The 14750-nt window shown below is 37.5% G+C and overlaps 1 protein-coding gene across 1 annotated transcript; it reads right to left on the reverse strand.

Moving 5' to 3' along the window:
• Window positions 1–700: 700 nt before the first annotated feature.
• Window positions 701–13083, reverse strand: kiaa1324 (KIAA1324 ortholog). Its single transcript, XM_023956558.1, has 22 exons — window positions 12942–13083; window positions 10881–11001; window positions 10632–10812; window positions 10402–10549; window positions 10246–10326; window positions 10058–10163; window positions 9821–9970; window positions 9514–9602; window positions 9224–9401; window positions 8689–8820; window positions 8382–8472; window positions 8129–8234; window positions 7848–7985; window positions 6860–7123; window positions 5355–5531; window positions 5124–5274; window positions 3843–3936; window positions 3644–3745; window positions 3397–3523; window positions 2887–3065; window positions 1481–1646; window positions 701–1382 (listed from the first exon to the last, which is right to left on the reverse strand). The coding sequence occupies exons 1-22, from the start codon at window positions 13041–13043 to the stop codon at window positions 1293–1295; spliced, it is 2973 nt and encodes a 990-aa protein (XP_023812326.1). The 5' UTR covers window positions 13044–13083; the 3' UTR covers window positions 701–1292.
• Window positions 13084–14750: the final 1667 nt, after the last annotated feature.

A 14750-nucleotide genomic window follows, 5' to 3' on the forward strand; every position in this document is an offset into this window, starting at 1 on the left:
TGCCACTAGGGAGCGGATTTGGTTTTGCCCTCACGTTGAGATGTATTGAAATGGCAGACTAATTAAAAAATTAAATAAATCATATTTATGAAGAATATGGTCAAAATGGTGCATTAAAAGAAAACAAAAGTTATACTATATGCTAAAGGCCATGATTAAATATATTTGGCACATTAAAATTGGCATTGACAATTGAAATTATAGTAAAATAAAAACATAAATGGTTTGAATTTTAAATTTAACACTTGTGCTATCTTAGATGACCCCACCCTTACATTGACGTGTTCTCCCTACCAAGACAAAGGTGGATAAAGGTGGAAAGATTTCATGTAATCCATGGACACCAATGAAGATCACAAATCATTGAAGAAAAAAGGTTCAGAGCACTGTCTAGTGGGTCTAGATGACCCAACTCCGAATGGGAAAATGCCTAGGATAGCACAAGGGGTTACAAAGTAATGTAAAACCACCAAAAATGACTTTACAAAGGGCAAAAGCAAATTACATTTATTTCTCCCAATATATTCTTTATTCTCATTATTTTGTCATTGAAATTTTTATTTATTTATTTTTATTTTTTTCTGTCAATGACGGCACTGCGCTTTTGTTTGATCCTGTTTAGCAAATGTATTAGACTACACCTGTTAGTTTAGAGTTAAAATCAACTTTGCATTTGATCTTAAGTGAAGCCATCATCACGTTTTGGTATCAAGTACCAGTATTTATTTATCTACCACATAGGCAGTACATGTTTGCACACTGTAAACACTCCAACTTAAAAACGTTAAACTGTAAAACATATTTTAATGTTAAAGTAATGAACAGTCAAAAAGAAAAACATACATGTTGCCACAGTCGCTGCGTTAACTTTCTATCAAATATGAAACCTTACCAAATAAACACAGTACGGTAACCAGATTTAAAAAAACAGCAGTAATAAGAAAAATTGGAAATAAAAGTCTGCAAATCAAGGTTGTGTGAAATCACAATAATGAAAGTCCTCTATTGTTAACTTATGTTAGAGAAATAAATCATCATAGGTCTAAAAAATTGTAGAAACCCATAAAGACACTTTCCATATCAGCATTCAAGGTGGCACTCTAGCATATGAGAAATACTAAATAAACTTTTATTCTTTCAATTAACTCTCAAAAAGACTATAATCTTTGGTAACTTATATAATACATAATTTAGATATTTTTCAGACTTCAACACAGTTGTGAAAGGTGTCTTGAGATGCAAAATAAAACTTCCAGACTTTTGCAAATTTATCATTGTGATCATCTTCTGACTTAAGCATCATCAGAGTCCTCATCTTCAGCTTGTTGATGGCGAGAAGATGAGAACTTGAGGGGAACCGAGTCAAACCCATCAGATGTCCTCTGCAAACATAATTTCAGAAAGCATGAGAATACCAACCAAACCAATGAAAAGACTAACATCAGTGTTTGATGTTGAGGGCAGTTATTGAGCTGCTGACCTCTCGGGAAAAAGATTTAATTTTGCTGAAGAGGGATTTCTTGGTTAAGTATATGAGGTCATCCTCTGCATCTTCTCCCTCCATTATTGCACAGCTGTCTGCAGTGGGCAGCTCACACTCTTTGCCTCCGGAGCTCATCATCAACTTCGAGTACCTGTACTGCAGTCTGCAGAGGAGGAATAGCATGATGAAGTCATAACGAACCTGACACATTGACTTAAAAATATATTTACAATCGAGAATGAAATGATTGGCATCTCCTCCATTTTATAAAAGAAAAACCCCACAATAGTCACAAGAATTACTTGAAATGAACTAATGTAATACTGTATATACTGTATATATATATATATATATATATATATATATATATATATATATATATATATATATATATATATATATATATATATATATATATATATATATATATATATATATAAGAATGAAAATCAGCTTAATTTAACATATGGTTGAATTGTTTTTAATCCTTTTCAGGGGAGCTTTTTTTTTTTACATAAGTGTGTTTCTGTTTTCTATCTGATACAAAAATGCAAACATATAGGGGTAATACAACTACTACTCTTACATAAACTAAGAAAAAAATATTTCCATTCCAATAAAACTCCTGCCAAACATATTTATCTTTTGCTACTGTTTTTTTCCCCAAATTAATACGTTCCTATTTTTGGAGGTAGTTATTCTAAAACAATATAAAGTCAATGTTTAAAGTTAGAGATGTAGAGGTGGAGGAAGAGGTGTGGTGAGACACTCCATAAACAGCCGTAAATGCATGGAGCTGCTTGCATTTGTAGCCTGGCAACAGCTAAATATGTTCCAATGTGCCCTGACCATGTCTCAGTGAAATATTCAACTCCATTTATGTTACTACTGTGTTCTGACCAGCCTTAAAAGCTGATGCATTTTATTTTTTTAGGATCTACACGTTCTCTTTAATAACCAAAGAAAGAAAAGCTGGCAAAATTCTCATCTTTTCTCTCATCAGCAACCTTTTTTTCCCAAGCTTTCTGCATTTTGTGTGTTATTCCAGGCATTACTTGGACTTTGGAAAAGCTCAAGCTGCTGATCTCACAAGTAAACAAATTTTCTGACGTCATGGTTAATTCATCATAGCTGAGTTATAAAAAGGTCAAGCTGGAATTCTTCGATCAGCAGACCATCCAGACCAGAATAGCTGGCAACAAGTCTGAGGAAAGCTGAAAATGGAACTGTGGTGTGTTTAAATATTCAACATTTTCATACTCACATTTTCTGTCTTATAATCTAAAACATTTAATACTGAGTGTGCTTTTTGTTTTTTCAGCATTCCCAGGTCTGACAGACTCACACGATCTGTCACTTGTGAGCAAAGATACAGAAAAATGAAACAGAAGGTAATGTCTCACTTGCGAGTTTTCTTCCAAAAATAACAGCTGATGCTGACGAGAAGCAGGGCACCGATGGTTCCAGTCGTAACACCAAACTTAAGCCAAAAATCCAGACTCACACAAGCGCTGACTTTTTGTCCTGGTAGTGAGACTCCTCCATTACACTGCAGAGGCTGCTGCCACATGTAAGTGGTTTTCTGGAGAGCACATGAAGCAGATTTTCCACATGAGTGAACTTTTGCCAAACTTTGAGATTTTTAATGTGATTTATTCAGGTAAAGTTTAAATTCAATTAAGGTAAGGTAAGAGGAGAGGAGAGGAGAGGAGAGGAGAGGAGAGGAGAGGAGAGGAGAGGAGAGGAAAGAAGAGGAGAGGAGAGGAGAGGAGAGGAGAGGAGAGGAGAGGAGAGGAGAGGAGAGGAGAGGAGAGGAGAGGAGAGGAGAGGAGAGGAGAGGAGAGGAGAGGAGAGGAGAGGAGAGGAGAGGAGAGGAGAGGAGTCTGCATGTTTCACAGTTATGCAACACTAACCTGTATTCCTTGGATGCAAGCACTGACAATTTCTTTGTAATGGTTTTTGGTGCAGTGAGGGCACGCATGCTGGCTCTCCCACAAGAAATGGAAAGTACAGCCATCACATGTCCCTTCGGAGCAGTTACTGTGAAGTCAGGAAAGAATCATTTCAGGCTTTTTGAGCTGGTGCAAAGTGAAGCTATATTACACAATAAAATTGTCTCAATAAATCATCTAAAGCCAGGTGAACTTGTTTGTAGTATACCTTGGTAAATGGATGAAGTCTTTAGCTGCTATTGCAGGGTTGCATCTGAGTCTGATCGTGGCTGACCTCCCCTGTTTACAAGCCTGAGTTATGTCACTGGACCTAAAAAAAATTATGATTGTGTTTAAAAAAAAAGTTCTCCATCATGCAGTTACTTTTTAAACTTTTCATAATACAAAATGACACAGCAATTATTTACCGGTAATAGAATATAACATCTGGAAGTTCGGATGCTGATGGAAACAACCATGCTGGGGAAGAGATCCCAAGCAGGGTCGTCTCAGTGGAAACACCTTTGTGATCAAAAGATTTACAGTTTTACTACACACCAGAAACAAACTTCATCATCACCATCATATTTTCCTTACAAACAATCCAGCAATACCATAATCACTACTTATGTGTAAATCATCTTGTCTGTAAATTAGAATAAGAAATTTTAACTGTTAAAAAACTGACTCGGAAATAACTCATTTATTGTTTTTTATTTAAATGATATTTAAATTACAACTTACAACCAATTATTTATAACTTTAAGTGGATTTATCTGACTTTCAGTGAAGTCTTCATCTTCTGATAACCATCTTCTGATAACCCGGAAGTTCCTTAAAGTGGAGGTAGGGGGCAATTTCCCATGAACTCCCATGCTAAAATCAAAGTGTTTACAGTCTAGCTTTAAAAACTGGTTGATGTGTATTACTTTATTTTCTAGTCATGAAAACTAAGGAGCAGGTGGTTAGCTCTTTGCCTCCCAGCAAGAGGACCCTGGTTCAAATCCAGGCTGGCTTGCATGCTCTATGAGTGCATGTGTGGGTTTTCTTCAGCTTCCTTCTACAGTCCAAAAACATTCTTCATAAGTTGGTTGTTGACTCTAAACTGTCCAACAGGAGTAAATGTGAGTGTGTGTGTGTGTGTGTGCTTGTCTGTCTGCGTGTGGACTGGTGACCTTTTCCGAGTCAGCTTTAAACGTTAAGAGCATCTACCTTTCAAAGGAACACAGAAAATACCACCTTTTTGCTCAAAAACCTTCTCTCTGCTTGAGTCAGACACAAGGGCAGTTTTTGAATATCTACTTTAGGTATGTCTAATAGATTAATTGCAGTGAGGGTGAGTAAATGCAGTGTTTTTGATTTATTTTAAACATATTTTCTGACACCTGAACTGTATTCTCCTCCGCTTAAAATTTTTCTCTTTCTTTATTTTCACTGCTCTCTGTTTGTGCATTCAAGAAATGTAATTAAGACAAATTGAATGTTGCTGCACAATGCACAAGTGGTTGTAATATTAAACCTTCTCACGTAAACTTGTTACGCTTTTCATTAAAAATAGACACATTTTCCTCTAAAAGTAGGAAAAACTGGTTTGTAAGCTAATGAACTGATTGTGTTGCTAATAAACTCCTATGAGTAAATGCACAATAAGTGTTCTCAGGAGGCCAGGGATAATTAAAAAGTGTAATCATAGCGGTTTCAATCCATACCAACAAGGGAGTCCCCGATGAGGAAAGGTTGACCTGACACCATTTTCTGAGCCCTGAGGTCCGAGGGAACCAAAGTGGACTGACAGATGTAACCTTTGACTGTTCTCTCATTCTCTGTTACGTTGTCCACACAAGAGGCGGGCACTTTGTTCTGTGAGAGGTACACATATAATATAGTATGCACACTAAACAGATTTAGTGTTAAAGGAGTATTTTAATGTCTTTTTTTACCTCTGCCCCACACAGACCCAGGCTAAAACGGTGGAAATAGCGCAGGCCTTTGCTGGTGAAGCTTGGGCTGCTGTAGAATTCGGTGACATTGGACAGTGGGGAGAAGTTGTAGTGCAGCCTGGTCCCTTCTGTTGTCTTAACATCCACTTTACAGTCACTGACACAAGCTGTGTGAGCCTGCAAAATGAGAATAAGCAGGGGCACATCTTACTCTGCTTTCAAGGAATGGTCTGCCTGTGGAAAATCCCAAATTAGACAGATGGTAGAATTTATGTGCAGATGACTTACTGGGTTTAATCACTTTACAAAAGCAGTCATGTTGTTTTGGGTTCATATTAACTTATATAAGGCAGTGTGTTATAAAACCCCTAAAGTCTCACTCCGATCACCTTTTAAACTATTGTAAAAGCGTTCCCAGTGGCCTTTAATTATGATTATGCCGTTTCTAGCCAAAAATCTAAAAACCGGTGTCGCATTCTAGGACAAATCTTCTTAAAAATTTACCACTGAGTTGTGGGCAGGTCTGCTGCCATGGAATAAGCCCGCCCCGCTTCCCATCATCTATATGTTTCCACCTATGGCTTCCACTCTTTCCCACTAGTATACAGCCCCTCACAACCTCAACCTAACATTACCGGTGCAACAAAAATGGAAAGCAATATTGGAGCTATCCAGCTGTGTAGGTTTTGATCCAGATGCCAGAACGAACGAGGAAAACGAAGGCATACATGGAACTACATCATCTATATCATCTATAAGTAGATGCATCAGAATGGAGCTTGTGGCTTGTCATTGTAGCTTCTATGTCACACCTACATTTTTTTCCAACACCATTTTTGCGTCAGCTCCTGATTCCCATTGATTTTTAAAAATAAATACTCAGAAAAATGCCTATTTAAGCTTAATTTTCTATATGTCCTCCATGCTGAGAAAAATACTACACGTAAAAACACCAAAAACACTTTTATTTAAAATCAGAGTGGGGCTTTAAAAACAATGTTTAATAGTTTTTTTTAACTTACTTTTTTTGATCAAACTCCATCGTATTCAAATGTACTAAACAGAATGCGTGGACAATACTGTGTCTTTATCTGTAAAAATGATTCCCAAATAAACTGTGTTTACTGAACCTATTAGTGGTTTTAAAGAAGATATACTATTCTCGATTTTTAGTAAAATAAAAAATAAAAAAAGGAAACTATTATATTTCACTCTATATATATATATATATATATATATATGTGTGTGTGTGTGTGTGTGTGTGTGTGTGTGTGTGTTTTTCTCATATAGAAAACCATGGATTGACATGATACAACTGCCAATAAAAAACCTTCAACCCTTAAACAACCTGACCCCCGAAAAAAGAAAAAAGAAAATAATTATATTGCCTTGGGTGAGTACTACATTCAATGTTTTGAAAATATGTTTTCAATGTGCTCTATCATTTCATTGAGAGGGTGGTAAAAGTGTTATCTGGACTTCCTTAGCAGATATTGCTCTCTTACCTTGTTTCTCCTTGTATTTGGTCCACAACGAACACAAGCTTCCTCTCCAACTGGCTGACTGGCCTTGGTGATAGAGTTTGGTGGGCAGCTCTTGCATGCTCCCGTCTCACTGACCATGAAGTGTCCTGGTGGACAGAGAACACAGGCGGAGTCTGTCCCCACAGATGTCAGAGCACAGCGGCGACACTGAGAGGCCACGCCTCCGACTACATTGGTGATGTGGACTGAGTATATCTTGGCAAAGTCAGAGTTGTACGTCTTGTTCTGGGAGAAAAGAAAGCACTGTGAGGTTGTGTGTTCAAACTGTAGCTGCCTCTTCAAGATAAAGAAAAATCAGAGTTTATGGTTTAACTTGGTTACTAAAGCATGAAGTGTACGACAGTGAAATAAAATCTTGTAGCTCAAGACTGCCATCTAAAGTGCAGTGTTTAAAATAACATTTTTTGAAGGAAACAAGGAGCCACAAAAGCTAAATTTGCACCATCAATAACCTATAAAATTTGAAACAGTAATTAACTTTGACCCTTATTTTTTATTACCAATGCAATCACACATAGTCTGTAATATTCATATAATTATTTTAAACAGGCCAATAAAAAGTTAGCTCATTTATAAACAGTTTTTATAAACAAAAAGAAGACAAATAGTTTTTTATCATTTGTTTTGATTTAGTCAGACTTCATATTAGTACTGAAAATGAGATTTAAAAAATAATCTTGCAAATATGCACAGATTTGAAAAAAGTGAAGCATCATTTATTTTTTTCTATGTGGTTAGACTTTCCAGTTATCTGTGCCAAGATGAAACATGACACTGACAGATACCCATATATCACATTTCAATAATTCCACTAAAGATCTGAACTTTACACTTAAATGAGAGGGATGTGTCACTGAAAGAATTTGAAATTTGTTGTTTGAAAAATAATTTTCAATATTCTCAAGGAAATGCTACACAAAGGAAAAAATCTACTCGTGACATGCCTCACCATGGATAACTCCTCTGTCCGTTGCAAAGCCCAACTAAAGCTGATGGTCCTGTTGCTCTGGATCACATAGGAGTAAGATTGCTTCCGGCTGCTACCTTTCCACTGCTCCACCACATAGTTATTCCACTCACTATAGCCCTGCAGAGAAAGACTGGCAGCTTGTATTCTTTTACACTATCAAACTTTATTTCTAATATATTTAAAGGTGGAAAAACTGCATTTACATGACATAAAAAGTTGAAATTAAATGGTAAAATTATGTTGAAACAGTTTTAACTTACCGCCAGGAAGTAAAACTTGCAGTCAGTTGTACACATGGTCTCAAAGACAAAAGAGATGCGGGACAGTTCCCCTCTTTCACTGCCTTTATTATTAAACTGAGGAATCCTGTAAGCAAGAAAACAATTTAATAAATTGGAAATTCTGATCTCAGATGTGCTTTTAAACTGGTTCAGGTTGAAGTCTTAGACAAACATCATTTGTTGATTAAAAAAAGAAAAACATTTTATTCATATAAAAATGAACTTGGGTCACCTGTATCCCGGAACAGTGAGCGTGAGCATCAAGTAGTCAGTGTCATGATACCCTGGGGTGGTGTAAACATATTCTCCAGCCACCTCCCATGCTTTCATCACAAATAATAAAAATGAGAACAATCCCAATGGAATTAAACAGCTAGTAAGTCATCCAACTATAGCAGTAAACACACACTCTTACAGATGTACTACTTACCATAATACTTAATAACAATAAGCACGGAAATTTTTGTCATCTGTTAGGTCTTGTTTTAACTATATTGTAGTATTGGGGCAGATAGAAATTTAATATGTTTAGCTCTCACCTGTACTTCTGTTGGGATCACTGCTGTACTCTTGACCGAGGACAGAGCTCCTCATGTTGGTCGGCATTGTGTTCCACCACTTGTATTCAAAACCTATCAGCGGCTCTGTGCCAGCAGGACATTTGACACACACTGGGATTTAAGAATGTGAAAGTGTTAGTACTATTCAGGTTATACTGCAAGTTTTGTTGAGCCATAACTAACTGTAAATAACTGTTCATATTGTTATGCTGGATTTTACTATCTGGATGGATGGATGGATGGATGGATGGATGGATGGATGGATGGATGGATGGATGGATGGATGGATGGATGGATGGATGGATGGATGGATGGATGGATGACATCAAATCATTAACATCTCCAGAAAGCTTACTTTTTTTTTTTGCCTTCACTGCTTCTGTTAGCTTTAGAACCACACTTCATGTCTTGTAATAGCAATTGATGCCATTGCATTTTCAAGACTTCAGCTTTTACATTTTGACCACAAAGAAGCATTTCCTAAATTCAAAAGAAAAAAAAGAGGCTAAAGCACCTGTTCCATTTGAGTGGGAATCGCTGCCGCATGGCTCGCACGATGACGAGTTGGAGACAAAGAAGCCCGGATTACACGGCGGGCAGGTTTGCTTCTCTCCTGACGCTGGTAGCTTTACAGCCCCCTCAGCAGTCTCACTGCAGATCTTAGGTTCAATCCATTTGTACATAAGCTGGTTCTAGGGGGACACACCAAACTAAACATCACTTCTTCAGTCAACAGCTTATATTTCTGAAGACGAAGCGTGGTTTTGCTCGTATTTCCTGGTCTTCTCTTTTGTTTTTAATTACCTTTCCCTCCGAGTCACAAGGAGTGTGAGTGTAGAAGTAGTCACTGTGTGTACAAGCTGGTCTTTCCTTGCAGCTTCCAGATCCAGGTTCTGAAAATATTTACAAAAAACAGGTGACAACTAAAGCTGATATTTGTGCAGAGAAATGTGCATTTTACCTGAAAGTTATAGGTGCTGTGTGTGTCCGTTTATGTATTTGTACAAGCGTAACTGCATGCAGATGCGTAACGGCTGTGAATGCACAAGTATTTCCTGAGGGGCATGGTTGCAGTTTGTTGACAGAGGATGAAAAGTGCAAACAGACATACCAGAGTATTTGTCTTTTTCACACTGATGGCAAACAGTGGCACCCTTGTTGGAATAGGTATCAGCAGGGCAGGGGGTGCAGCGTGCAGATCCTGCCTTCGCGCTGTGGGTGCCAGGTTTACAATGGAAACACTCAGAAGTGTATGCCACCCCTGGAAGAAAAGCAGACATCAATAATTTAATTTAATTATAATAATTTAATCAATAACAAAGAGACATCTGGGAAGGGAACACTGTACCTGAGACCTGGATGTTTCTTAAAAGCACAGGTTTGACAGCAGCACCCTGGAGAGCATATGAGGTGGTTCTCCAGTAAAGCACATTGTTCCCACTGGTCAGATCAACCTGGGCCATCGTTGAGAACAAATTAAAAATTTTTAGAAATAATGACGACATTACATTAACATGGATGGATGAAGTGCTGCACCGTGTACTGGTTCCAGTCCTTCTCTGAGACCTTTATCCAGCGGCTTTCTGATTCTGCTGATTGGCATTGGTCATTTTGAACCTGGAGGATGAAGTCACACATTTACCAAATCTTTCCAAAATATGCCAAACACATTGAAGCGACAGCAGCACTTACAAAGAACTCAAAGTAAAGGTTTCTGTCTGGGTGGAAATATTCAAAGGTCACAGTTCCTGGTTTTTTCAGGCCCACAGCATAAGACAGGGTTGCAGTACACTCGTCTGTGTTAGAGGCCGCATAATCTCCCTTTGGTGTCCAGGTGGAGCTGCAAAAACAAAGAGTCAACAGAGGAAGTTTCAGAAGCCCTGATAAACAAACAATGGGCTTTTGGGACAGTTGATTCTTACTTAGAGCAGTCAGTAAGGGTTTTTCCCTCATTCACCATCACCCCCTGAGTGATAAATCCAGTTGGGAGGCTGTCCCACTCATCAAATGCCACACCCGTACCCAGAGAGTAGGTTCCTGCCGAACACTTTTGGCACTGCTGCGACTGCATGTCAAGGAACTCACCCTCACCACAGGAAAAGGCTAAAAAACGAAAGCAAAAACTGAGAAGAAAAGGCACACACTCCTCATGAAAAAAGCTGTAGACTTACTGCACTGAGTGCCTTTGACTGGATCTGGTAGAGCTGTGCACGTGTCGGGTTTGTTGGGAACCGCCACCCTCCATCTTGTCCCAAGCCTGTCACACTCTGTGTACTCAAAGTGGTAATCAGACTGCAGGAGGAAATCACATCTGTGAGATTCACACGCCTGGATAGTAAAGCTCTTAATGTGAAATACAAGCCTTAAAACATGCTGTTAAAATAAACGGGAAGAAAATAAAATCAGTTATTGCAAATAAAATGTTGCATTGAAAAAAATTACTTTTGTGTTAAAACTGATGAACATTTCTCACTGCTCACAGAAACACAAGATCTGAGGTTTGATGAATCACCAGATGTGAAATTTCAACCACAAAAAAATACAAAAAAAACTGACAATACAATACGTTTGCTTATACTATGTAATAAAACAATAATATATTCTTCCTAAATTTAGCAGGGTTTTTTTGTTTTTTTTTTACTTTCAAGGTAAACATACTGGTATGCAGCAGGGATGGTGTAACACACGGTTCGGGTTCAGTTAATAATTGTGGCATCCCTACTAAAAGCCCTCATGTTTCGGTCGCACCAACCAAAAACCTAAAGATGCTGTTATTGCTGGTGAAAACAGATCACTAGGTCAAGAAAGACCTCTGTATCTCTATTCTATAACCAGGCCAGCCCTTTTGAACAAACAAAAGGTGAGGCAAATGTTTGCCATGGAAGCCTTTTCAACTTTTCTCCCTTATCAAAGATATACTCTGCTAGACTTCAGGAGCATTTTTATTAAGCTGAAAAAGAAGCATCTGCAGACTTTTACAATTAAGGATTAATATTCTAACATAAAGGGAAGAATTTTAGAAAATTGGTGTTAGTATAATAAAGGTTTCAACTCGCCATGTTTTTCACTAGTGAGTGATGTGAAGACTTGACTGAAAAGCAGGGTGTTTTTTCCCCAGATGGTTCATTTATCAGACCAATCTGAGCCTTTCAGGATTAATAGTTAACAGAAACACAGCAGCAGGAGCACTTCTATTACTGCTTTTTTTCCAACAGTGCCTACATTAGCCGTGCAGAGGGCTGAACACAGGGTTGAATGGGATGCTCTAATGTTAAAATGCATCAAATTGGAGATGTCCCATGGCTTAATCGCCTTCTTTAAACAAACATGAGGAAACCAAGGCAACGAGGCCTCATGACCAAATTATTGTCAAGGAAACGCTCACCTTCTAGGGCGCTGTGGTAAGCTTTGTTAGTCCACTGAAACACAATAAAACCTTGCAGGACAGTTCAGGTTCAGGGTTATCTGATAAAAAGGGAAGTTTGGGTTTTATCAAAAGGTTATACTGCTGTTATGCAAACTGGACTCAGATATAGGTGAGTGAGGACGCCACACAGAGTCATGCTATAGTTACAGGTTGAAAAAAGGGTCTAATAGTCATAACCGCACAGATGGAAACAGGATGTGATTACACCTCCAGCTATATGAATATATATGTTGAAGAAACCTTGACCCCTTTGACACCCATGCAAGTGTGCATCAAACCACTTTGGCTCTAAAGTTACCATAATTTATTATCTACTTTAAAGCAACAACTCTAGCTTTTGATAACTGGAAATCAATTCAGGCATTGTTTATTATGAATGCACATCTTTTTTTTATTTTTTATTTTAAGATGCCCTTATAAAGAACACACAATTTACAGTTTTTCTTTAAAAAAAACAACAACTCAGAATTATTATTTTATCTAAAATAGAAACAGCTGCAGTCAGGAATATTTGTCTCCCCAAAAGTGTGGCTTTAAAAAACGTTGTTTTCCTTAAAATATTAGGAAAAAATTACCCCATTAAAGAAAAAGTTGCTTCCTTGAGTTTTACTTCTAGGCCTGCATAGTGCACACACAGCCAAGAGGCAAAAAGACTGAAACCATCTTACGTTTGCAGTCACCAAATTCAATTCAGCACTTCCAGTAGTATTGAATTTACACACTCAAATGACGCATAATCCTAACGCAACATTTTCCTCCTCATGCTCCTCCTAACACAGATCAGAGAGCACAGGTGTGACCTCACCTCCTTGCATATGGGTAAGTCTCCAGACGCTTGTGTCAAAACCAGCCATAGGACAACGACACCGGCAGCGCGGAGGCGCGGGGCAGTCAGCAGTCGCTGCATGGTCGCGCGCCGTCAGAGCTCCTGTGATGGAGACATTACCTGGGCCCTCAGGTGCAGTGGGAGCAGCCTGCCGGGCTGGTGGGGGCGTGGCTTCTGCCTAAGAAAGTGGGAAGGGGGCAATCTGATTGGCTCTAATGTTTTACTTTTTCAGTAGTGTGACTTGCTCTTTTCAAGTGTTTTCTTCCGCCACATAGATACATTTAAACTCTTTAAATCACAAAAGATGATGTATCTTTTCCACAAAAAACTAGTGTATTTCCTATCAAACTAATTATAATTAACAACTTTTAAAAAATGTTAGAATTATGTACAATTGAATGACAGTAAAAAAAAAAACAGCAGGCGGGTTCTTTTCACTACTAGTAGTTTAAAATAAAGTAGTAATGTCTCATGATTTATTTCAATGAAGAAAGCTTGCAATAATATATTCTAAACAGCATTGTATTGCTAATTTATTTCATGAATAGAGCTTTCAATTGTAGATCAGAAAAAATAAAATAAAACACATTACAAGACAGAGATTCTTGTAATCATTTTGTGGTAATAAAATAATACAAAAAACTAAATATTAATTTAATAAAATCCCAATTGAACATCGAGGGACCAAAAAAAAGGGACTGTTAGACATAAAAAAATATAATTTTATTTGTTGTTGCTTAATATTGTTTTTGGTTGTCATGTGCAACCTGAGGTTAGGAGATGGCTACATATGTGCCTTCTTACTTTAAGATGGTTGATAAGAGAGGATAACTCTACCATGTTTCCTTTTTCTGATCCAAGTTTTCATAATGGGTTTCCACTTCCTTTTATTTGAGTTGTCACCTGCACCATACCCTCTTTCAAACCACCATCTGCATTTCCTCTTCTGTTTCCCCTCCATCTACAAACATTTATAGCAAACCTCGTTGGAGATCCTCTCCTGGTATCATCTCAGCAAACAACTTGAGCTTGGTTCAGAACCATATATATTGTTGTTACACCCATTGCTGGTGTGTGTAATCTACAAACATTATCAAGTAAATTTTCCCTTTAACATTAGAGAAGCATATTGTTAAGCTCTTTCTCACCTCTGCTATTTTGTCATCTTTCTTTTCTGCCCTGGGATTTGCTAAATTAACATAATTTTCTTAATTTGTATCGCACAACCTTCTTCAGTTACTTGAGTTTTAAAATTTCCTAGAATTTTTCATTACACAAAGGTAGCCTGGCCCATGTTTCAATGTACTAACGTCTTCATAAGCATGGAAAAATCTTATTTTTCATCATCAATGATTATTAAGCAAGAAATATGTTAAAAGTTCTATTTGAAATTGAGATCAGATTGCATATTTTGATGTGTGCTTGTTTATTTTACTTTTTAATGTACAGGATCCTCTCCAATCTCAGTGTTTGAACATCGTCTTGTGGCTATAATGGTTGCATGACAACTACTACAGAAATTAGAAACTAGTAAACACAGTGGTAAAAAAGTTAGACCAAAAGCAGGATGTTGTCCTGTTACTTGATAGTGTTTTCTATGAGCACATGAGCAAAAAGCCAAACAAAGAAACACATAGACGATGTCTATATAGATTAAACCAGTTCTGGAAAGAGAGGAAACCCTTTAAGGTGCATATCATTTTTTACCATTTTTGTTTTTTTATTAAAGGGTAAATGTTTGTTGTTGTTTTTTTATTTCAGCTGCAGACAGAGTCTGTTCACATGTTA

The sequence above is a fragment of the Oryzias latipes genome, chromosome 7, assembly GCF_002234675.1.
Source record: "Oryzias latipes chromosome 7, ASM223467v1".
NCBI lineage: Eukaryota > Metazoa > Chordata > Actinopteri > Beloniformes > Adrianichthyidae > Oryzias > Oryzias latipes.

Bases quoted from the DNA above. Each gene is read 5' to 3' on its own strand.
- kiaa1324 (XM_023956558.1), bottom strand. From the start codon at position 13,043: ATGCAGCGACTGCTGACTGCCCCGCGCCTCCGCGCTGCCGGTGTCGTT. The intron at 3,937-5,123 runs GTATGGATTGAA...TTGATCACAAAG, and splicing joins CATCGGGGACTCCCTTGTTG to GTGTTTCCACTGAGACGACC. The intron at 3,746-3,842 runs GTAAATAATTGC...AATTTTTTTTAG, and splicing joins GATGTTATATTCTATTACCG to GTCCAGTGACATAACTCAGG.